The sequence below is a fragment of the Charadrius vociferus genome, unplaced genomic scaffold, assembly GCF_000708025.1.
Source record: "Charadrius vociferus isolate BGI_N301 unplaced genomic scaffold, ASM70802v2 scaffold255, whole genome shotgun sequence".
Classification (NCBI taxonomy): domain Eukaryota; kingdom Metazoa; phylum Chordata; class Aves; order Charadriiformes; family Charadriidae; genus Charadrius; species Charadrius vociferus.
The window spans coordinates 373,873-398,435 of record NW_009648785.1 but is presented as its reverse complement, the minus strand read 5'-3'; the positions used below and the strand labels follow the sequence as shown (position 1 = coordinate 398,435).

The 24,563-nt window shown below is 38.8% G+C and overlaps 1 protein-coding gene across 1 annotated transcript in view; it reads left to right on the top strand.

Moving 5' to 3' along the window:
- KMT2C (lysine (K)-specific methyltransferase 2C) overlaps positions 1 to 24,563 on the top strand; it is a 155,141-nt gene that overhangs the window by 80,504 nt on the left and 50,074 nt on the right. Inside the window, exons 14-23 of the mRNA XM_009886782.1 lie at positions 954 to 1,070; positions 5,437 to 5,538; positions 5,717 to 5,821; positions 6,985 to 7,166; positions 7,919 to 8,083; positions 8,694 to 8,803; positions 14,306 to 14,371; positions 15,819 to 16,031; positions 19,599 to 19,727; positions 21,600 to 21,719. Coding sequence (XP_009885084.1) covers positions 954 to 1,070; positions 5,437 to 5,538; positions 5,717 to 5,821; positions 6,985 to 7,166; positions 7,919 to 8,083; positions 8,694 to 8,803; positions 14,306 to 14,371; positions 15,819 to 16,031; positions 19,599 to 19,727; positions 21,600 to 21,719 — 1,309 coding nt within the window. The remainder of the gene's footprint in view (positions 1 to 953; positions 1,071 to 5,436; positions 5,539 to 5,716; positions 5,822 to 6,984; positions 7,167 to 7,918; positions 8,084 to 8,693; positions 8,804 to 14,305; positions 14,372 to 15,818; positions 16,032 to 19,598; positions 19,728 to 21,599; positions 21,720 to 24,563) is intronic.

Here is a 24,563-nt window from a genome sequence, read left to right as displayed (position 1 = left end):
CATCAGTTATACAGATCAGAGGCTCTGAAATATGTTGTAAAGATGTCTGATGTACCAGCCAGATCACGGGGACATTGTGAATGTGTTCTTTTTCTCTCTGGAAGTGATTAGGGAGGATTAAGGATCTTCTTCGTGTTTAGTTAATTTTTAAATTAAAAAAAAATAAAATACTGTCATTCAAACTAAGTCACAGTATTACTATCAGGTAATTATTACTAAAAACATACTTGCTTTTCCACAATTGGTTGTAATTGAACATACTGTGAATGCTCGAGAATATACAACACTGCAACTGTGTGCCTGCACCTGAAATAAGGGAGGGGGAAAAAGAAGCTGTCTAAAAATAAGTGGATAATTTGTAAGAAAAATATCATGTTATGGAGAATGTTGATCTGAGTGTAACTGATACAGTTAATACAAAAAGCTCTCTCTGTATCTGCTGAATTAAGAGAGTTTGATGGAGGCAGCTCCTGCTTTGCTTTGGGAACAGGACTGAGTCCTAATAAATTCCAGTTTTTGCTTGATTATTCATAGTATAAGAAAAGCATCTATGGTCGCAAGTAATGAAGTGGCCAGGCCCTATTCAGAAGTCCCATGACTGACTGAGCTGAGTGTTTAAAAAGAAAAGAAAAATGAATCATAGAATAGAGGATATTTATTTTGGATACTTTGCAACTGTGGGGGAAAAAAAAAAAAAAAACTTTCCAAATTTCCAGTTATTCCTGAGCAGAAAATAAACATTTCTGGATTTGGTTGCTTTCTCACTGGTGATAGAGGTGATCATATTATGTCATGTAAGTAGTTAAAGGTATTTCACAACGATTTATGCAGTGACTTAGTGATTATGGCCTCATATTCACTTGAAATCATAGGCTGTTTTTTACTTATTTTTTTCCCTAAATGCATTGAACAAGTTTGATATCCCATGTAAATTGTTATCTTATATTGAATAGGGCCGTGGATCAGGATTCCCAGGGAAGCGGAGGCCACGTGGTGCAGGTCTTTCAGGAAGAGGTGGCAGGGGTAGATCAAAACTGAAGAATGGAGTTGGGACTGTAGTCATTCCAGGGGTAAGAACATTTATTTTTAAGTCATATTGCAGTCTGTTAATGTAACGTGTTTTTATTCAGCTATAATTCTTGTATTAAAATACTGTATAAAACCAAAGAGCACTAAAAAGCAGGGGTATTTGATAAAGCCTGGCTGTCACTAAGTGTTTGTAATGAAGAACTGGACCACTGTAGCTTAATGGACCTGAAGCAATCTTATGCTGCTCTTGCCAGTAAAAGGCACAGCTGTTGGGAGACTTAGAGTACTCATTCCATTTCCTTGGGTGGAAAACATTCCGGGGAAAGGCAGCACTCACTGCAACAACAGAAAAGGGGAGAGCAATGCTTGGGCATAAGAATGAAACAGCAGCTGTAGCAGATCACACCAGAGGTTCTTCTACCCAGGGGACCAAAACTGAGCGCTGGGGGAAGAGTGCAGAAACAGAAGCAGCCTGGAGAAGGACACGCTTCAACAGTTTGTGGCTTGGGGTCTTGCTGAACAGGAGGAGGTGTCTTTGTCTTGGGCAGCATGTGTTGGAGCTTTCTTTCATGAATTTGACTATTCACTTTTAAAAACATTTGGAAACCATGTTAATGTTTTTGGTTCTACAGCTCATCAGCCTGTTATTTTAAATTGCTGCCTGCTGGTCCCACTGCTTGCTCCTTAGAGCTCTTACAGAAAGGAAGTGGAGAGTTGTTTTCTATTCACCTCCTCTATCTGTGCCACTCAGTTTCTATACATCTCCGTCATTTCTCCTCCTTTTCCTTCCACTCTTTTCTTGCTAGTTTGGAGAATCCCAGTATTTTGAGTAGTTCCTTGTATGGAAGCTGTTCCATATTGTTGATCATCCTTGTCAGTTGTTCTGTCATAGTAATTTTTTTATTTTTCGGACTTTCATCTGCCTTTCCATAGCCCAGCACTCAGCTTTATGAAGTTCTTGTGCAGTTCTTCACAGTTGTCTTTCTTTTTTTATTACTCTGAATATCTTAATACTGTTGGCAAGCTTTGTCACCTTGTTCCTCGCTTGATTTTTTCAGATTGCACACGAGTGTGTTGAACACCACAGCCTGTTAGCAGGCATCCCTATCGGATTCCACCAGTGCTATTCTCCCACACAGACAACTGATAATTTATTCTACTCTTAATTTAATGTTTTTTGTCAATATAGGGACTGTCCCTCTAATTCTAGGTCAGTCTGCCTTTTTTTTTGAGGATCACTGGTGAAGGACTTTACCACAAGAATTGGTAACAAAGTAAGTTTTGTCAGTCAGATTTCCGTGTCCTCAGGCTTGCTGACTCCTTCAGAGAGCTCTGCTAGGTCCTCATTTACCATAATTAAAGCTTCCTTGACTCTTTCACAAAATATAGTATATATTAATGTGGCTGCAAGTTCTCTGTTATGATCAAATGTCAGATATTCTGTAGGACAGGCAGTACATGGCTTCCCCCAAGAAAACCTTTGAGAAAACGGTAGTTGCATTTGCCGTCTCCCATTCCTTCAGCACTGAAGTGATTCTAAGCAAGTTGTTGCTCACTGCAATTGATAGTTAAGCTGTTTCATACTTGAAGTCCTTTTAAAACTCTTAAATCTTAACACAGTCCTGGTCTGCTCCGGCTAAGAAGAGGGGTTTTGGTATGAAAAACTAGGAAATTCAGGTTTTTTTCCTGCTATGGACTTGGCTTCTTTGAACATTGCTTTTAAAGTTTGATTATCAATCAGCCCTGCAGATTTAGCGGGGCATCCTGTTCCTCATGTTCAGAGGAGGACTTACTCATTTTTATGTCTTTATGAAGTAATTCCTCAGACTCTCTTCAGAGCTGCTTTTTTGTGTTCTTATATGCAATCTGTTTGAGATTATACAGCATTGTGCCACTTTCTGCTGCCTATATAATAATTTCTTGGAATGCTCTGGTATTTGTGATCTGGGAAAGAAACAAATGTCTCTGTCATTGTTCCCTTTTAAAGCTTTGGATGGTCATGATTTGTAAGCAAATATGTAATTTTAAACATACAGGGTGACTTCCACTCAAACTAGTCATAAGTACCTTATTGAATTGGAGGCATTCACATAATTATTTAGTCCTCATTACAGGAAAGACAGGGACTGTTGGAGTGAGTCCAAAGGAGAGCCACAAAAATGATCAAAGGGCTGGAGCACCTCTGCTATGAGGACAGGCTGAGAGCATTGGGGTTGTTCAGCCTGGAGAGAAGGCTCTGGGGCCTTATAGCAGCCTTTCTGTACTTAAAGGGGACTTATAAGAAAGATGGGGATGAACTTTTTAGCAGGGGCTGTTGCAGTAGGACAAGGGGTTATGGTTTTAAACTAAAAGAGGGTAGATTTAGATTGAACATAAGGAAGAAATTTTTTACAGTGAACCACTGGCAGAGGTTGCCCAGAGAGGTGGTAGATGCCCCATCCGTGGAAACACTCAAGGTCAGGTTGGATGGGGCTCTGAGCAACCTGATCTAGTTGAAGATGTCCCTGCTCATTGCAGGGGGGTTGGACTAGATGACCTTTAAAGGTCTCTTCCAACCCACACTCTTCTGTGATGCTGTGTTACAAAGCACAAATTTGTACTTCAAGGGAAGGTGGATTTTATAGAACAAACCCTTAAAATTTTTTGTAACTGAACAGAGGATATTGAGTTAGGTAAATTGCCATAAATACAAAATGGACATCACTTTCCACGATTCCTATAGAAATCTGATCCTGTGACTCGTCAAGTAAACGGCAGCTTCAGAGTTCTAGAGCAGAGATGTGGCTGTCTCGTGATAGAGTGGATGAAGGTAGCAATTCCAAGAGACCAGCCTTTTGCCAGATAAATTTTTGAAATGGGAGTATATTCAGCACCTTTGCAAAAACTGATTCTTACGCAGTGTGAGATCATGACCAGTGGACAACTGCACACATTTGGAAATATCTTGGTATATCTTGGGAATGAAGAAGAAGGTGGCTACAGGTTAACCCGAGCTGGGTCACGGCTGGCATTAAGCAAGCATCAAAATTGCAGTGCTTCAGTCATTCAAATTCTGCTCCCTTTGTAGATGCAAGCTATTCGAAGAATTTTGTGGAACCTGTGGAAATATATGTGAGGAAAAAGCTCTCCCTGAACGTATCAAGAGGTGTTTTGGGTGTTTTTTGGTTAATTAGTTAGTTACAGCTGCAGTGCTCTCAACCATACAGTAATTAAAATGCGTTAACAATATATCCCCTTTTTAGCTGTTTCTCAGTAAACACTGATTTTCAGCAACAGTGTATCAGAAGGATTCCCGTAGCTGTTGTAACGATATTTACATTTGTTTCTAGAGTGATGTTTGGATTTGTAAAATATCTAAATTATTATTTAAACAAATCTATCCGTGTAAGAATTAAACTGTGTTTTAAATAATCCACGTTTATAAAATTTAAACAGCTGGTAAAACAAAGTTACATTTCTATATTGTGCATTTGTTCTTTTATATAGAAGTGTGTGCTCCACCTTCCAAGCTTCCATGCCTGCTACTAGTTCAGAGAGGAAATAGTCAGGCCTGTTAATTGAAATTCATGGATAGCAAGTTCTGCATAGCAAGATTTGCATGGAAGTCAGAACACAGCTGAAATCTTTTTTTTTTTTTCCTTCTTTGTCTTCCTGAGAAGCTATATTTACGTGTATACACTGAATTAATAAAGGACAGGTGAGATTAACAATCTCTTGATCAAAAGGAGAACGACTGTCTATAGTAAGAGCTTATGGATTGAGGTGAAAACATCTGTTTCAGGTTTAATGCAAGTTTTTATGGGCAAGATAGATAAGCCTCATAAAGAAACTGCTTACGGAAAGCATCTTAACCCTTGTAACTTTAGAACTCTTGCTTATTCCTCTAACATACTTGGAACATTAGTTAAACCATATTTTAGGCAATATGGGACAAATTACATTTCTGCAATTGCTCTTTGAATGAATACTCAAAAGTATGTTGCCGCAATTAACTTCAATGAGAAGAACTTCAGTGTTTATATGAAGGGAACAGAGCAGACTGATCACAATATGACAATTTCTGCGTACTGATTGTTGGTTTTTTTTTCTTACACTACCTCTTTCCTTCCATTTCCATTTTAAAGTGCAATGGAGTAGTGTGTAAAGGTGAACAAATGAGAGGAAGAGAATCTGTCTGTAAAGCTGAAATAGTGATGATGCTTGTACTGATGTGAAAATGTGAATTAATATAGTAATTTCTGATAAAGGTAGCTTTTTATGAAAGTTCATACTGTATGAATAAATACTCGTAAAGTTTATGTTCTCTGGTACTATTAAAATAACACTTTTAGAGAATAAGCTTCATCTTGTCTCATGTCTTAGAAAATGTGGCATTCTGGCCATTCATGTTTTGTGTTTTTCTAATAGGTCACAACTATGGATATTTCATCTAACAAAGATGAGGAAGAAAATTCAATGCATAATACAGTTGTCCTCTTCTCTAACAGTGACAAGTTCACTCTCCATCAGGTTAGAATAATAATTACTGTATTTTCATTTTGTTTCTCTGCTTTTAATTAGAAAAAAAATAAATTAGTGTCCTTGTTAGGCGTTAAATTATACAGCAAGCTAGTTGGATTTTAGTTACTTGTTTTCGGAATTTAGTGTCTGGCATGTGCTGAAAATCTGCTCTTCTCTGTCATTGCAGGATATGTGTGTAGTTTGTGGGAGTTTTGGCCAAGGTGCTGAGGGCAGGTTGCTTGCCTGTTCTCAATGTGGTCAGTGTTACCATCCATACTGTGTCAGTATTAAGGTGAGTGCTTTTGTTACATTAAAAAAAAATACTTGATTACACTGTTTTCATATTGTACTTTAATAGCACGATGCTGCCTTTGGTTTTGTGGTAATTAGGGGAGTCATTAACTTGTTAGATATTCATCAGCTAATGTGACCATTATTTGTATGCGACTTGTGAAAGACTTTAATTAAATGTCATTTTATAGTATGCATTGCCTCAAGAGAAATTAACCTTTTTGTAATTTCACAACCATAAATAGCACTGATTATCCAGTAGTTGGTTAAAATAACAGTTTGAGATATAAGCTTAAAACCTAAATACAAGCAGAATTAAAGAAAAAATTCATACTGCATCTTCATTTACTAGGGGTATAGGGTTTAGTTGATTCAATTTGTCTGTTGGCTGTCAGAATTGACAGCAGTTGGAGTGGTTAATTAATACATTTTACATTCATTAGCCTAGGAGAGAATGTGTGAAAATTAAATTTGAATGGTACGAGATGACTTAGCAAGCACATAATAAGCTATTTACTGCAATGTATACAATGTACACTCTTTATTGTTTGTTATATGAGTACATCTATGTAAAATGGGATTTTTTTAAACATGCCACAAAACTTTATTTTCCATGTACTTTACAAAATGCATATGCATATTTCATGCAACTATAATTTGACTTTGTGTTTATGTACTACTCTTACATTATATATTAATTACAACAGATTAGTTGTTTCCTTCGGATGACTAAAAGCCCAGCACTGGCTATCACAGATGATTTAGGAAAGGCACGGGATTTGTAGTGACCTGAATCTTGGCTTTGCTATGTAGCTGAAAAAAAGCAGCCGTGTGTTGTCCTTCATCCCTACAGGACCAGCTACTGCTATAAGGAGTAAACTGTCCTACATGTAGATCCAATCCAGCATATATTCTCTGGTATGCTGGTTTATCCAAAGAAATTACATTCTGGAACAGTATCAGATGTCAGTAACGACAGTTCCTTTCTGTTTAATCCATTCCCATTTATTGAAGCGTCAGAAAGTCTGATTGATAAACAGCTACTTGTGGTGTGGATCGTGTGCACAGAAGAGCATCCTGTGCTCCACTCGCCAGACCTTAATTTATACAATGATCGCACTTCATAGAGCAGTTTTCAAATAATTTCCACCTTGCCATTTGCAGATTACTAAAGTGGTGCTTAGCAAAGGTTGGAGGTGCCTGGAGTGCACAGTGTGTGAAGCCTGTGGGAAGGCGACAGATCCAGGAAGACTGCTTCTCTGCGATGACTGCGACATCAGCTACCACACGTACTGCTTAGACCCACCCCTGCAGACGGTTCCGAAGGGAGGCTGGAAGTGCAAATGGTGTGTTTGGTCCTGGGGTCAGAAATACTGACTGCTGGCCTCTTTTGTTTCTTTTTGTCACTTCATATTTGCAATGTCAATTGAACTGTAATAATGTTTTAATTGTATTTAAGTCAGGTGTATTAAACAAAGCAAACAAAATACTTTTGAATTGTTTCATTTGATTATCAATTTAATAGGGAAACTCTTATCTCCTCTTAATACTGTTTCTTCATGCCAAACCCCATGTAAATAAAGGTGGACAAAATTTTTCTTTTGAAACTCTTAGCCAAAAAAAATAATCCAATTGACGTTCATTGGGGTGTTCATTCCAGCATTCAGTTGGAAAAATGAATGGATGCTTCACCAAATTGTTCTCAAAATAAAACCCTCTGAAAACCATTCATTTTGCTTGGGTGAAGCGCCAACAGACTAGACCTTTCACGTGGTTAAGTCTCCGTATCTCAAAGTGAATGGCAACTGGAAGCAGGAACTCCATTGGCCTGTTGAGCTGTTAGAAACACCCATCTGCCTGTTTTTGCAGATTGAAGGGAATTCTTACTTAGGAGCTTTCTTTTAAAAGTATCAAAATCTAAATAATACCGTTTTCATTCAGTTAAAATATTTGACCTGAAACGAATTCCCCTCAACCCCCCTGGTGGCTAGTGATCTAAAACTTAATTACTCACCCAGTTCTATGTAGGAGAGTTTTAAAGCCACAGAATAATCTTCCTGTGAACTGAAAGTAATAGATCATTTTGTCTGTTCTGCAGGTGTGTTTGGTGCAGACACTGTGGAGCAACTTCTCCAGGTTTAAGATGTGAATGGCAAAATAATTACACACAGTGTGCTCCCTGCGCAAGTTTGTCTACCTGCCCAATCTGCTATCGCACTTACAGGGATGAAGAGCTTATAATTCAGTGTAGACAATGCGATCGGTAAGGATTTCTAATATTTAAAGGTTATTCCTGTTTGAGGCTTATTTTAATTCTTTTCCCATAATGTAAAAGCGTAAAGATGAAGGGATTGGTCTTGTGGTAAAGAGCACTGGATTGAGTCTCAGAAGTCTCTTATTACTTCATTCCTAGTTGTACCACAGACTTAACTATACGACTCTGGGCAAACTGATTAATCACTCTGTGCCTTATTATTCCCCCCTCTGTAAAAATAAAACTAATTTACCTCGCAAGACTATTGTTGTGAGGCTAAATCTAGCTAAATCTACATTGTATCAAGTAAGTAGTTAAAATTATTACAATATAGGGAGAAAATTATAATATTAAGACATACTTGCTTCCAGGACATTGTTTTACAGAGATTTCCTTCCTGTGAAGGGAAATAGGTAATCTGATACTGGATATTCAGTATTTAACACACACCACTGTAGGGGAATGCTATATACAGAGAACCTGAATCATCATTTCTCCCTAAAAGAATTTAAACTAAACAAGTATTTCACATTTACTGGGACCATATACTGATATTTGGGTCTCCCAAAACACCACATATTTCCTTTAAATTGTATTTTTTCCCCCACTTAATTTCTAGATGGATGCATGCAATCTGTCAGAACTTAAACACAGAGGAGGAAGTGGAAAGCATAGCTGATATGGGTTTTGACTGTACCATTTGTAGGCCATACATACCACCAACAAACGGTAAGAAGACAATTGAAACCAATAGCAGGATTGCACACTGCAATAAATAGGTTTGGGAATGTGTTACGGTTCTTTTCTCTGGTGGAGATTGGGCTCATGGTAGAAGCAAGATTTTTCATGTTTATTTTAAGGGCCTTCTGGAAGTGTCCTCAGCTCTTTCGCACCCTCTAGTGATTGGCTGCAAGGCCGGAGAAAACCTAGCAGGGGGAATTCCGGCTAGATTTACTGAAGATAATTTGGGTAAACAACTGAAAGCATTTGGTATTGAAAGGGTAAAAGGCATCTCACTTTGTGAGGTGGGAGGAAGAAAGCTCAGTTCTCTGAAGTTTCTAACTGCAGAAGAATCTGAAAATCAATTCCAAGCAGAAAAACTTTCTATATTTCAATACTTTGAGGCTGAAGCAGCAGTACCTGTAAGAACAGTCCATCTAAGCATTTTTCCCCTTCTCCCTCATGTTTTATTAATGCCACTGCCTCAGCTCTCCCTGGATTTAAGACTAGCGCTTCCCTCCCTAGTTGTGGTCTTTAAAAGAATTCACCACACTTTCCTGCTCGGGTGCCACCACTTTCTTGTCAGTTAAAATATGTAGTTCTTTGCTCTTCTCTGTACGTGTTATCAGTGTACCACCTTCCTCCTTAGTCTGTATTACACAGCTCTGTAGCTGTGGTACTTCAGGAACCAAGGTTACTGCAGTTTTCTCTCCAGCACAGCTGCAGCAGCCGGTTCGGTGGGATGGTACTGGTTAACGTTATTGTGAGTGGCCTGTCAGCAATTAGATTGGCCTCTTACATGATTTATGGTCTTGCTACAAGGGTGGTATCCCATGTCTGCTTTCTCTGCATGTCAGCTCACGGGAGTTTCTGCTTTAAGAGAGCATTGACACCTATGCCCATTTTTAGCTTAATAGCACGTTAAAGTGTTCACGTTAACCCTTTACTGGGGTATCATGAGAGCATGGTAGGAAGAAGATGCAAGAACTAAGCAATTATTTCAAGAAATGTTTGTATCCAGCAAGATGTTCAGTAAAATTGGCTTTCCTGATCAAGATTGAAGATATCATGAGACATATGTTCAAGAGGTCTGCCCAGAAAAGTTCAATGGAACATCCCTTTATGCTGGTACATGTCCTTATAACAGCGTGGCAGTAATTGTAACTTACTGACGTGACCTTGGAGGTTTATATACTCCCTTTTCAACCACACACGGTTGTGGATCGCTTCCAAGTATCCCACTTTTATCACTGTTAGAAGAATGACTTATGCTTGTGTATTTCTACAGATCACTTCATTTTAGAGATCTGCTTTCACAAATTGAAAAAGAAAGAGGGTTTTTTTAAGCGGGAAAAACAAGAAATCTACAGATAAAACACATTTTTGTTTATTTTCATAATAAGTTTGGGGCATGTAAAACACCAAGGTCCAAGTAAGAAATACTCCCTTCTCCTTTCTCTTTGGAGCTGGCAGAGCTACTTTTTAGAGATAATTAAACCCCATAACTTGTGAGACAGAACAACTTCACAAGATGGTATCACAGACTGTTCACTTCCAGGTGTAAGCTGGCCCCTGAGTTAGTCCTTCCTGCACACCTTCATGAAGTTGTGTTGCTTAGAGGAATAGAGTCTTGGAGGAATAGGAACCAGTCCTGCAAGAACTGTCAGGGTGTTCCCAAGCTTTCTTTGCAGGTTTTTTTCACCTTTTTTTATAAGACAAGTTTCTCTGCTTATTCTTTCATGTTTTGACTCAGTATGTATAATACCTCTTTAACACATGTACATTTGCACAGTTGCATGTCTGAATGTGTCATTTAATGCATGTTCATAGAAATACTTGCATGTACTTTTATATGAAATGTTTCGGTTTTTCATTAACTCTTCTACAGTTCCTTTGAAAATTTTCTATAGTATTTTTATTTCAAAGTGAGAACAATTAACATGTGATAAACTTAGAGAAGCAAATGTTAGTTAACAGTAGAAAGCTTCTTAAAATGTGCCATATTGTGGGATTCTTGTCGGGATGGTTCTTGCTCTTTCCATTTGATGTATCACAGGTGTGTTGCAAGTATTACTACAAGCTTTTTAACTACCTTCTTTGTAGAAGAAACAAGAGTCCTTCAACCTAGTAAATTACCACTGCATTGTAGGTTTACTAATGTAGGTATTGGGAAAGAGCTTCCATTTTTCTTGCTTCGGAAAGCGGAAACTTTTGAATCTTTAAGAGCTCTTCCCTATCTCATCTTACCATATCTGATAATCTTACAAAGTCATCTTCTTCAGCAAACAGAAATAAAAGATAAATAGGTTTTTTTCTTCTTGAACATACATAAATATCAAAAGCCAGAATGTGGTTAATATTTGCTCCGAAGTAGTATGCCATAAGCCTTCATTACTGGATTCTTTTGAAATAATTGTCTCTGATCAGAGTTTCATCAGGTTCCCTTTAGTGTAGTGTCAAGTTATAACATATGTCCCCCGGTGTATTGCTGTGGCTTGTAGAATTTTATTTTCCTCATTTAGATTGCTTGAATATTATCACGTCTGGGTACAAGCAGCTGCTCTAGGTAGCAGCAGCATTTCCTTTGTGCTGTAATTCCTGCACATTCAGGAAAGGTGTGTGCATCTCTCATCTACATTCCCTCCTAGACAAGCAATTCTCAGCCATCTACCCATCGCGTCCACCTTCTGTAGTTCACTGCTGTACGTCATATGCCTCATCTGCAAATTTCATCCCTTCCTCACTTACTCCCATCCTCTCTCCATCCACATACTCCAGCTTCCTCCTCCCTTAGTGCTGTTTTTCTTTCTCTGCAGGAGGCAAAGGGACCAGCTCTGCCTGGTTTTCCGTAGCTAGTTACAACTGATCTGGCTCAAGTGGCTCAAGTATGCACACCCACAGAGGCAGGGAGAAGTTCATATCCCTTACTAATTCAGAGATGCTCGGTAGTGCCAGTGATGTGCATATTGTGGCTGGGGGCCGCTGTTGTACAGTTGTCAATGAAACTGAATTACATTTGTCTTCATTCTGAAATTTAGTTCAATGTACTTTACAAATACAGGATACAAGAGTAACATCATACTATATGTTAAAAATTAACTTTTGAATTTTTTATTATTTGGCACATTTATTATGTCAACTCTTATGTTCTTGTAAGTTACTGCATTTACAAAGAAGTCCCTGTCTCACGCATACAGTTATGCGGGCGTCCTCCCATAGTGCTCTGTTAGTGTTGTGTTTCTACATCAACCGTTTCACTCTGTCCCTTATGCAGATTTCATTTCTTCCTAGAATTGTTCTTTTCTGTTACAGCCTTACAAATGGCAGACCCCTTTCTTTTTGGAACTGATTCTTCTCATTGTATTGTATTCTGTGCAATTATTTGTTTTCAGCTGAAGCTACAAAATGCTGTACAATATTCAGCATGTTTAAACACTTTTGCAAATAAGCACGATAATTTTGGTTAAACTTCAGCTAAGTGCCTCAGAAAGCACTTTTTAATTCAAGTTTTAATTTTTTTTCCTTGAACAGTCTCTCTACCAGTACAGTGTTGCTCTGTTATTCATATTATTGATTTTAATCCTTAATCTGCACTCTAATTAGCTCCTTTTCCAGAAGTATGTTTGATACTGTCTTCAAAATCTGTTTGTTTGTGCAGCTTTCATGAGTTGGTCTGTGAAGGCCTCACCTCTGTCACTATGGGCTTGTTTATTTGACTATTTCAACTCTATTCAGTCATCAAAGCTAAAATTGTTCACAATCTGACCTGGATCAGAAGAATATTCCCTGTTGTGTGGCTTTTAAATAAGCATTTCCAATTCCTATTCACAGCTGTCTTTCTGAATTTTTTGTTAACCTTAGATTCCAATTCAAAAATTGCTATCTTTGTCTCAAAACATCTTGTGAGTTATAACCAATTAAATGAACAGATGACATCTTCTTCCACTTTGAGTATTTCTAACAGTCTGCCTTTTTTCTGTTGTTTCAATTCAGTGCTTTTGAGTATCTTCCATCCTGCAATTTGTCCCATATTTTTTTGTTTCCCTCCAGCTCAGTGTCTCAAAATGTCATTTTCAATTTCTTTTCTTCCTTGTCTTTTCCTTCTACTCCTGTCCGTCAGTTTTTCAGTAATTCTCATAGGTTGCTTTCACTTACTACTTGCATGGAATATTGGTTTTCCGTAGGTTATATCATATACTTTAATTACACCTGATGTAAAACTTTTAAAGGACTTTAGTTTTTGACAATAGACTTTCACTTCCCTTAATTTTTTTATATGCTTATAAAGCATACTCTAGATTTCATATTCATTATTACGTTTAGCAAAAAATTTAAGTGTTAGTTGGAAGCTTCTGTGCTTTTCCTGGTCTCGCTCCCAACTCCCATATTGTGCGTGAGATGGTCAACAGCAGCGTGTGTGCAGTGGTCTCACATGTCTGAGAAACAGTGAGCCTTCCACATGTGCTTTGCCTCAGTGGTCTCATCTTGTGTGGCAGATGCAAAGTAAATACTCCAGATGTTTGTCTGAGTCTTAAATTCAGCATGGATAAGATTTCTAGCAAAAAAAGAAAAAAGTGTGGATAAACTTGACTATATGGTAATGCTAACCGTGCCAAACTAACAGGTCTTCTGATTCTACTTCTCAGTGTTTGTGAGATAGAAGCTTCTAATTTTCATTTTACTTACTTTGTCTACATAAATTCTGTGAAGTCACTACTAATATTAAAAGTCTAGTCTGCACATTACAAGTTAGTGAAGTGTGATTACAGTTATTGTAATTAAGGTAGATGGGAAGAGCATTTCTACCCACAACACGAGTAGTGTTGTAGAACATTTTGATCATTATTTATTTAGACACTGTTCCAGTGCTTCCCTGAAGCTTACAAGCTGTAGTTTTTCAACTGAGTTTCTGCTGTTCCATTTATCGATATTCTTATCTTGAATAAGAATTGCCCTATCTAACTTCACCAAGTCATGTGTCATCTGTTCTCAGATATATCAGCCTTATTTTGTTTCTCATATGTGTTGTATGAGAGACCTGACAGCATAGATACAGCTGGAATCTTGTGTGCCAAGCTGTTGCAGTGTGCCTGCCCCTCCATGGGGAAATCCAACTGTGGTCCATACCCAATTCACAAAGCCCTCCCATTTTTCGTGCTGAAGGCAGCAAAACTTGGATGCCGTGACTAGAGAAGATCTTACTTTCCAATCCAGTAGACCCAGTGTATTCTTTCGCCCTTGGTCGAGTAGAAGATCATTTACCATTGAGTTCAGTGCCGTTCCAATGCCATTCTTGGCTCTAGGAAGTTGGAGAACTTTAGTTTGTGTCAGGCTTGTTTTGTAGTCACATCTGTGGCGCTGAAAAGCACTTTATTTTAAAGGTGCTCGTGAATGTTGCCAACAGTATAAATTAGGGAGTTTAACAGAACTGTTTGAAGGAAAATTGATAGTTTCAGTTTAAGTCAAGTCACCATTTTTAAAAGTTGAAATGATTTTCCTTATATTTTTCAGTGCCTTCTTTGGACTGTTGTGATTCATCAGTTGGAGCTCAGATTATTTCAAAATCAAAAGACCTAGGTAAAGAATGTAAATGCTTAATTTTTGATCATTTAGCGTATTTTAAGGGTATATCTTTACATGACACAAAAATTCCCTTTTCTGTGATTTTATAACACACAGCATTAACTATCCTTCAGTTACCGCAGCATGCTTTTCATTTTTATTTGTCATTCTCTCGTCTTTCTTCTCTTTTGCCTGCCATACTTGCATTATAATAATTACTTTAAATTATGCTTTGATCCTGCAGACTTATTTGCTTGCCTTAATATTAGTGGTCATAACACAGCAGGACTGGGTCAAGCATGTACACAAATGTTTACAGGCTTGAGCTGTAGGACACAACTTTTCTGTATTGTCTGGTTTGTGCTAGGAATTTATAATCTTGTCAAGCCTACTCACAAGTCACTTTTTATAGTGATAGTATCTAATAGCTTCCATCATATTAGGACAGCTTCCATCACGTCAGAAGTTTTTTCCATTCCACCAAATGTAGTTCTGAGAGAAGGTTCTCCCTCAAATCTTCAATCTGAAAAAGAGTATGTGATTTTTTTTAAAGCAAACACTCATTTTTAGTTCAACATAAGAAAACAGTCATCTGGGAAGAATTGTGTTCAGAACCAGCTGTGTTTTCCGGTGTGAGATGTTACTTCAGAAAATATTTTTGGTTAAAGGGAACAAAAGTTTTGATGTTTATGTTTTCAAAGACCATGTTACCAAATCATTATTTAATTGGCTCCAAAGAACAGAATGATCACTGTAGCTTCTCCATTATATGGTAGTTCCCTGAAAGTTCCCAAACCTCTGCTTGCGGGGCCCCAGCACAGGTGACAGCCCCTTTCTACATGGTGAATTAAGCACTGTTAGAGTTTGTCGGTAGACTGAATTGTCATGTAACAGCTTGAGAAGGAAACAGTCTTGCAGGTCTTGGGAGACTTGGGTTCTACCCATGGTTCCCAATTTGATCTTGAACAGCTCACTTGATATAACTTGGGTTTTGTCTGCCTGTAAAATAGGGCTAATAATTTGCCCGAGTTACCAAGAGTTCTGGGAGCTTAAGATAATTAGTAAGATGAAGGCGCTGAGGGCTGGATGAGGGCCTTGGCCAATAAGCAACAGGGACCCAAATTAAGACTTGCACAGTTTTCTGTGAGTGCCAGGGATACAGAAGTACCCTGCAAGGCGCCAGTTTCCATAATCAAATCTTTCTGTCTAATGAGTCCTTGATGTAAGTTGTTCTGTGGCAATATAATGGATTTTTGCTGAATTTGACATCAGACTCTAAATTATGAAGCTGTAACTGTAATGTGTAAGACAGTATCAGATATCTCTGTTTTATTTATACCAATTCCCTCACTCAAGAATCAGCTCCATACATGTGGATTATTAACTCTTTAATTCCTGAAAATCAAAGACTTGTAAATTAAAGAGTTTTATATTGCTGTTATAATTCATTTAACTTTTATAGACCCGCCGAAGACATACACCCAGGATGGAGTCTGCTTGACAGAATCCGGCATGTCTCAGTTACAGAGCCTAACTGTTACAGTACCGAGAAGAAAACGGACGAAACCAAAGCTGAAACTGAAAATTATAAATCAGAACAGTGTGGCTGTGCTTCAGACACCCCCAGATGCCCAGTCAGAGCACTCAAGAGATGGGGAGATGGATGACAGTAGAGGTACAGTCTACTTTTGGCATGTCTTGGTATACTAGAGTGTTGCAGTACATGTATATATAGCAGATGTCCCTGGGAGTTTTTATTATACTGCTACTTGTATGTTCTGTACAGAATGCGCTATGGAAATTACTCAGACAATAGTCATGGCTCGTCGTGGTCCATTTCAGGGATTTTTCTTGTTGTTCTTCTATTTGTGGGTTGTCCATCCTATAGGAAGCTCACCTGTCTAAGGCTGGCAACACTGGCAATATGAGTTGTCTTTTTGTGTAATCCTTGGGTTCCCTGTGAGAAGTACTGTGCACTCACTGAGTACGGGTGTACTTTGAGGCTCTCAAATTTAGTGCAAATGTTGTTTGAAAGTGGTAACGTTGGCTTGGCGAAGCAACGTTTAGATCACTGTAAAGCTGGTATTTAAAACAAGGGGGAAAGTGGAGTAGAAAACTCTTTGCTGAGAGTATTTCTTTTTTCTGAAAGAAATGAGGTGAGCTGACGTGAGAGTCTGAGGAAAAAAAATAGTTTCCTTGTATTTCCACAGACGAAATGAACATTTTGTTTGTTCTCATCTCCAAAGTAGAATTTAAGACAAAATTTGAGTTTGGAAGTGAATTCTTGGTGTGGCTCTAGTTCAAATAGATGACGCTGTATGAAGAGCCCTACCCAAAGGGTTGCAGGTTCTGGGATGGGGTATCTGTGTAGTATGGAGGGAGGGGAAGAACAAGAACAACAGTGTTCTTGTGGCCTCCAAGGCTGATGAGAGTTGAAGGGAGCTGGGCTAACGTTTGCCTACCCAAACACATCCCTGTGTATGCGGATGACATTTCAGTCAGTGGTAGAAGCCCACTGGGGAGAGCTCCTTCCACCACAGGTCTAGACGTGGAGCAAATATTCACAAGTCCCAGGGCCACCAGTACTTATCTGCTTCCCTCACCCCTGAGCAAGCACAGCAGCCCCAGCCAGAGGAGTCTGAAGGTGGGGGAGGAGAGTGAGAAAAGCACATAGGAGCTGCCAGCCCTACTCTTCAAATCCCCGCTCTTCAACACTAGAAACGGCAGCCAGCATGGCACAATACCGTTCTCCTGTCCTCTTCGCCGTGGTCTGGCTGTACATCCTGAGAAGTGTGTTGGTAGCATAGGTGTTAATCCGTGGCCTGGGGAAAGGCTTACTTAAATGGCGGGTGTGAAAGTCATTACATTAGTCATGCAGGTGTTTGTTAGGAGAGGAACATAGGCACCCCACCTCACCACAGTCTAAAGCGCTTTCTGTTTATGCAACATTGCCTCGTTGTTAATCAGATTAAATGTCATAAACGGCTTTTTTTAGATACAGAGTGTACTTGAGATAGCTGGGTAGTTTAACCATGAGTGCAGTTTCCCTGTTAACTTGTTGCTACAAGTATTGTTCTTATTGTTTGATTAGCACATTCTTACCCTCTGCTATTGACTAGAAGTGGTTTTTTTTTTTTATAACGGGTTCCCTTTATTTGTTTATAACCTTTAAAACTAGTTAACTAGTTGTTTTTCTTCAGTATTCACAGGACTTGATACATTATCCCAGCGTTACACTGACTCTTAAATTTCATCTCATACTTTCATATAGTCCATCAGGTGGGTTGTTGAAAGCAGAAAAGCTTTACATTTTGGTTTGAAGGCATCAAGATAGAGAATTAACCACTTCCTTGTTCTTTTTCAGTGGTTAATCATCTTTACTATTACAAACCTGTGCCTGTGTTCTGTATAACTTTGTCTAACTTCATTATATGCTGCTTGGCCTTTATAGGTATCCCTTTTCAACTAGATAACAAGGTATATAAATGTAATAGCAGAGTATGAAAGGGAGAGCCAAAGCTTCCACAGATTTTAATTTCGGTTCTGATCACCTTTCATTTCCTTTTTGATAGTTAGAGCACGCTGATATATGTGGCAGTAACAGCACAGCATGTACATGGTAGATTGTCTGGATTTCCTGGAAGCTCTACTTGTGCTCTGTAGAGTGGATCAGTGCCTGTTCTGTTAATGTCTGAAATTTTTGTATGAGCACCAGGATGAACAAAGCTTTGCCACGGCTTTGATTGGAGCAACATAGTGTAGTAATTCCAGGCAAACAGGAGTAACCCTTACTTTCACCCTGAAGTTCCAGGTGGAAAAAAGAGGCTGTGTCTGAGAAAACTGAGCTCGTGGTAATTTTGTTACCATTTCATCTGTAGGTTTTCATCAGGTTTTGGCACTTCATCAGGTGTTCCACGTCTTAAAGTCCACTTGAAAGTTGAGCTTGCTTTTGGAGTTTCAGCTTTGATAGGCTTAATGTGGCTCTTCTGCTGCTATTTGTAGAGCTGTGCCTCATAAGTAAATGGGAAGGACCACTGTGGGGTTCAGCATTTGACATGCTGCTTTCTGTAGCAGAACTCGTTAGCACTCAAGCAGGTTTATCTTCTGCCAGAAGTGGACACGTTGCAAAGAGGGTTTACCCGTGCTCTTAAGGGAGGAGGGAACTGGCTGTGGTGGTCAGTGGGCACTGCCTTTGCCAAGCCATCAGCTTTGCTGGTAGAACTTGGAAAAGTCTTCATCAGTGGGAAAGTCTGGTCTGTGACCCAGCCGGTGGAAGAGCAATGGTTGTAGTTCTACCACACCAGAAGTGGTATGAAAGAGTCTAGCTCTGTCTGTTAGAACAGTATTTCTCCCTCTTACAACTGCATGTGGTTTTAGGCCATATAGAATTACACACCTAAATCCAAAGCAGGGAAGTGGGACCCCAATACCTTTTCAGGGGCAAGGGTCTATTTAACATGTTTCAAAAGCTTTACAATAAAATGAAGATGTAAAGTCATTATACTATGGACGTTTTGGGGATATCAGAAACAGAATTAACTCACTCTTTCTTGAACACCAAAGGCTTTTTAATGCCATCATACTTTACAATTGTTTCTACCCTGCTTTCCCACAGAATATAAACTCTAACTTAAAATTACAGTCTTCATCTTCAAGGCTGAGTAATTCCTTTGGGCTGAATTATCTATTATGTAAGTCAGACTCCTCTGCTTTCAGTCAGTCCCACAGCTTCAAGTCAAAAACCCTCTAAACTAAGAGTCATTATACATCACCTTCCAAGTGCAGACTGCAGTTTTTCAGTCTGTCTTCTCAATAAAAACAAACCCTATCAAACAAAGCTTAGAGGGACGGTAAACAAAACAGTTATACCTTCATGGTAGATTGTATGCATATTCCTTGATATATGGCTAGAAATTGTGCAAACACTTAGAAAATGCAATAACACAGGCTCTTTTGAAAGGGGTGCCAAAAAATTTTCTCAGATTCACATACAGTAGCTGTAGCATTTATTCTCCGTTTTTGTGTAGACATCATCTCACAGGAAATGTATGTATATACTGGGTCTTTGTATATAGGTAGGGCGGGTTTCCCAAAAGTGTTTGGAGAGTGTGGGTATCTGTCACCCCTTTGAAAAATGTTATTCTCAGTCAGTTTCTCAGAAATCGGTCAGATGCAGAGATTCTGGAAAAAATACCTTCTTTCCCTTTTCCAGGGAAAAGTTACCATTGCTTCTTTTCTGCAGAAGGTGATCTTATGGATTGTGATGGAAAATCAGATTCCAGCCCAGAACGGGAAGCTGTGGATGATGATTCCAAAGTGGCAGAAGGAGCTGATGGGATTAAAAAAAGGAAGCGAAAACCATATAGACCTGGTAGGATACATAATTTATAGGATTGTGTATCCCTTGTTTGTTTTAACACTTTTTTTCTGTATAATTGAAAAAAACAATTAGAAAATAGTATGAAGTTCTGAACTGCTGAGTGATGATTTTAGATTTTTTTTCTCCTGTTGTGTTTAAAATAATTTTTATTCCTCTTATCAAAATACATTTGCAAAGGTTGCTGCTCAGCAGTATGCCTGTTCTTCGTATTCGGTCAATTATTCATTAGCGGTTCAAATCTATACCTTGTATTGATTCTTAACTTGATAGGAAAATGTACTGTATTTATATAATTGATAAAGGCCAGATTTTGTGTGTGTATGTATGTATATATATCTGGCAATATCGGAAGCTGAGAAAACCTCTTGCAGGTTTTACTTATTTCCTGAAATAGTTGGTAAGAGTAATTTACTAAATATTTGCAGATGACTTCTTCCAGTGAATTTTAGTGAATTCAGTTATTGAATGAATTCATTTAGTTTAATTTATTAGTGCAGTCGCCTCTTAATTATCTTGACTGTGGATTAGGTGTGTGTCCTGGATGCAGAAACACTTGAGCTGTCTCCAGGCAGAAAAAGCTAGAGATACCTAAGTGGCTGTAGGAAGTAGCTCTGATTCATTAGCGCTAAAACTGAACCCAAGATTATAAGCTATGCTTAGACACCGCCTGGCTTTTTGAAGAGCCCCTGTATCCCATACCTCGGTATGTCTCAGAATCTGTTATGTGTTGGGTTTGTGTTTCATTATGCAGCCTTCCATTACTGTGGGTAAGAAGTTGATTATAGTCTTTGCAGTCACAAATACCGTTTTTGCCAGTCACACCCATCCTGCTTGCTGCGAGGGGCCACGTCCTCTGATTATGAAGATAGTAGGGGAGGAGAAGAGAGGAAATGAAATGACTGAGGAGGTGAAGGCAAGGAATACAGTGAAGGAAGGAAAGGAAGCAGGAGTTACAACATAGTCCAGCTTCTCTTGCATCTCTGTTAGTAGCTGAACAGATCTCTTTTACCCTCCCCATGTCATTTCCCACGCTGTTGAGTAAAAGGCCTGTCTCAGCAGGTCATGCCTGTGTCTGTATTACCTTCTGTCATGGGCCCAGCCTGTAGAGATGGTGGTACAAACCCACATCATTAACAGAATTTCCTTTTTCTCTACAAGTAATGTACCTCAATAAGCCATTTATTTCTACTGCGGGGTCCTCAAGAGAAGAGAGTTTCATTTGCTTGGAGTGGTTTTGGATCATGAGTTGAGCAGCCATCTGTCAGTTTTCTGCAGTCAATGGTTTCCCTGAAAAATGAAACAAACCTGAATCTGATGCATGTACATACACACCTACTGTAAAGGCTCAGGAGCACTTCAGTCAGTCTCCAGTGAAGGATTCTGGAGTTTCAGGCAGTATGATGTTGATTAATTTTCTTTTTATTTTGCGATACATCCTTCTCTAGTACCGTCATTTGGAGCTGTGGGCTCTCTAGAGCAATTTGTAGAGTTCTTTTATGATCCTTTAAGGTTCTTTAATAGGTTTCATTTGGTAGATTGACTTCCAATTCTAGCAATTCATCAGCTTGCCAAGGGAGGGGAAACCAACATCTGAAAGTTGCCAGGTTTGGTAATTTGAACTTCTTGTGGATGTTTTACAGTTCTGAGATACTGACCCTTTAGATAATTACATATATATCCAGTGAGATATTAAAATTCAGAAATATTTCATAAAACTAAATGAAAACTCCTCAGGTATCTCAAATTCAGTCTTAGACATCTACAGATGCGATAGTCCCCTTTATCTGCCTAATAATCTTGACTCTTATTCTTACTACAAAACATAGTTTTAATCAATGTATTGAATTTTTGCTTGCTTGTTAGGTATTGGTGGATTTATGGTACGTCAAAGAAGCCGTACGGGGCAGGGGAAGACTAAAAGATCTCTCTCCAGGAAAGATTCTTCTGGATCTGTTTCTGAGCAGTTGCCTGGCAGAGATGAAGGTAAGCGCAGAAGCTTGTTTCTAAATTTTTGTTCATGCTTAAAGCAGTAAAATAATGCAACTCATCAACATACAGTTCTTTCCAGAGTTGTGCTACGAAGGAAAAGGTTTTTTGTGTTTGTCATGTTGGCTTTATTAATTCAACTGAAAATACATATTCCTACATACTTAAAATTTCAGCAGAGCCCATGATCTACAAAGAAATTGAAACAATGAATCACAGGCTATTGTGGGAGATAAATAGTGAGGATTATAAGGACTGCTGTATTGTGTCAGAGCTCTATTTAGCTTTGACCAGTAGAAGACTGTCCTGGTTTGATGTAAAACAGGACCAATTTTGTTCAGTAACTTCGCTTCTTAGCTGGGCCTCTTCTAACTGCTGAAATGAACAACATACTGCGCAGACGCTGTTCGCTCTCACAGTGATAAGACCTATGTTTATAGGTGATGCCCAGGGATGGTATGCAGAGAGGCTCTTGCTTATGCTTATTGCTGTAACCCCCAAGGGCAGATAACTTTGTTATTTGCCCCGTTGGAGAGTCGGAAGCAGAAAAGCATAGTGGGGTTCCACCTGCAGGGAGGAGCGGACAGGACAGGTGACCCAAAACTGACCAACAGGATATTCCATCCCATCTGCCTCATGCTCAGTATAAAAGCTGAGGGATCAAAGGGTCAGCCCTCCTTCTTCAGTGGCCGACGTACGAGGAGGGCTCTGTGTGTTCATCTGCCCGTAATCCCAATCCTGAATGCAGATCTGGAATCCAGTTCACGTCTGTCACTGAGTCCGGCCTGGGACTGCCCCAGTACCAGCCAGTGTTGTGATTGTCATCCTGGGAGCTTGATGCAGTTTTGTATGTTTCCTTTTATTTTATTATTAATATTTCATTAAAGTAGTTTAGTTCCTTCTAAACTCATTAAGTCTCTTTTTCTCTCCTCTGCCTCTCTCTTTGAAGAGGGGTAGAGGGGAGCATCTGTCAGTCCCATCTGGGGTCCCCCACATCCCCAGTGGCCGATTTGGCCTAAGCCATGACAAAGACAGAAAGAACTGTAAGAAATGAGGCAGGTTTAGAGCAGTCCTCTTTCTGATACACCTTCCTCCAGATGTAGTCCTGATCTAGAGGTGTCTTCTGGACCATCAGTTTTAATATTCACTACTGTTTCATGTTCCACAAATGTGTCTGGTATTTTTATTTATCTAATTATGTGCTGGAAAATCCTATGTTAGTGATTTCAATGATACACTATTGTTGCACGAAGAAATAATTCCTTTTCATTTTAGACTGGATATCTGAGAGTTTCATAAGCTACCCTTGTGTTTTTTGTTATGAAAGATGATTAAAAGAAAATATAATTTTGCATTAATTTGTAATGAGGAAAGATCTTCTAGATGCATGTCTCATTGTTCCATCAGTTGTTGTCTTTCCCAGGGCTGAAGAATCCTACTCTGGTCTCCTCACAGCAAAGCCATTTTAATGCCGTCTGACAGTGCACTACTCGGTAGATTGTGCACCTAACAACTAGTTGGATTTTAGTTATGGGCTTTGATCTCTTGCTTGCTATGTGTGATTAGACTAAATTATTTTGTCCATCTGGATTTGTTCACGCTATTTAATCTAGAAAATATTGAGGCATCATTAAGGTGAAATGTGGGATATGTTTAGTTCAGAGCCTGTTTTCTTTCCTATAAAGTCAGATGGAGGCAGCTGCTTCTAAAGGTTGGCTGATGTCATCTCAATTAGAAGACTCCAGCCTTTTGATTTCTCCTATTACTTTCTCCTGTCTGTTTAGCTATTGAGTTTTTAACTGTTTTAGAGCCAGATTGGTCTGTTGCTATATATTTGTACAACATGGTGAAGACTAGATCTTTACTACAGGATCCAGGCAGTATTACAAACTGATAGCTAAATGTTGTCCTTGCGTGCATTTATAGAACTAATTTATGAAGCCAGCAAATGTTTCTTTTATCAGTGCAACGCAGTATTCTAGATAGGTCCCATGTTCAGATATACTGCTTGCTTTCTCTACAATATTAGTGTCATAGCTATGCTTTTCTGCTTTGTAAATACTGGTTTGGTGTAGTACACTACATTGTTTCCGATAGTGCTGAAAATTTTGCTTTGAAGTTTTTCATTTCTATAGGCATCTGTTCCTTTAAATAAAAATAAAAAAAAGGCTAAAAAGTTAATTCCCCATTCTGGGTAACAGTACAGTACATATTGTTAAAAAGCGGTATTCTTAAACAAGTATTCTTCAGTTAAGTTTGAGATTCTTTTTGTCTGCTCAGGCACAATGCTTGTTAAGAAAGAAATAACTCAATCTTTGTATGTTTTAAATCATCATAGCTTGCTGAGAGCCTGCTTCTAAGCTGCCAGTACTCATCAGCCTTACCAAGTTTTTTTGCTACTCTTGTGTCCCACCCCCTTTCTCTGCAAAAGCTCACTCTCAGACAATGCAGAGGTCACAGTGTTGGTGAGCCTCATTCTCCTCACTGTCCTCTCAATATGGTACGTGAGATTACTACGGTACAAAGCATAGCAGATTTTACTACCACAATAATATAGTTTCTTAAGTAACTTCCCGGAGTCATTAACTTCATGTAATTAGCTTTGGCAAGACAGAAGTAGTGGGACATAAAATGTTCTGCTTTTACCTGCGGTGTTTTCCCTGGTCTGCTGAAATAAAATACTGAATGATGGATGAGCACCGTGTGCTTTGGTGTTTATTAGAAAAAATGGTGCCACTTTGCAATATAATAGCTGAATAAATGTGTAATTTTTCTTGAAGGGCTTCTTTATAGATCTCTTTTTCTAGCCTGTTCATTATTTATATGACAGTCTTTTCTCGG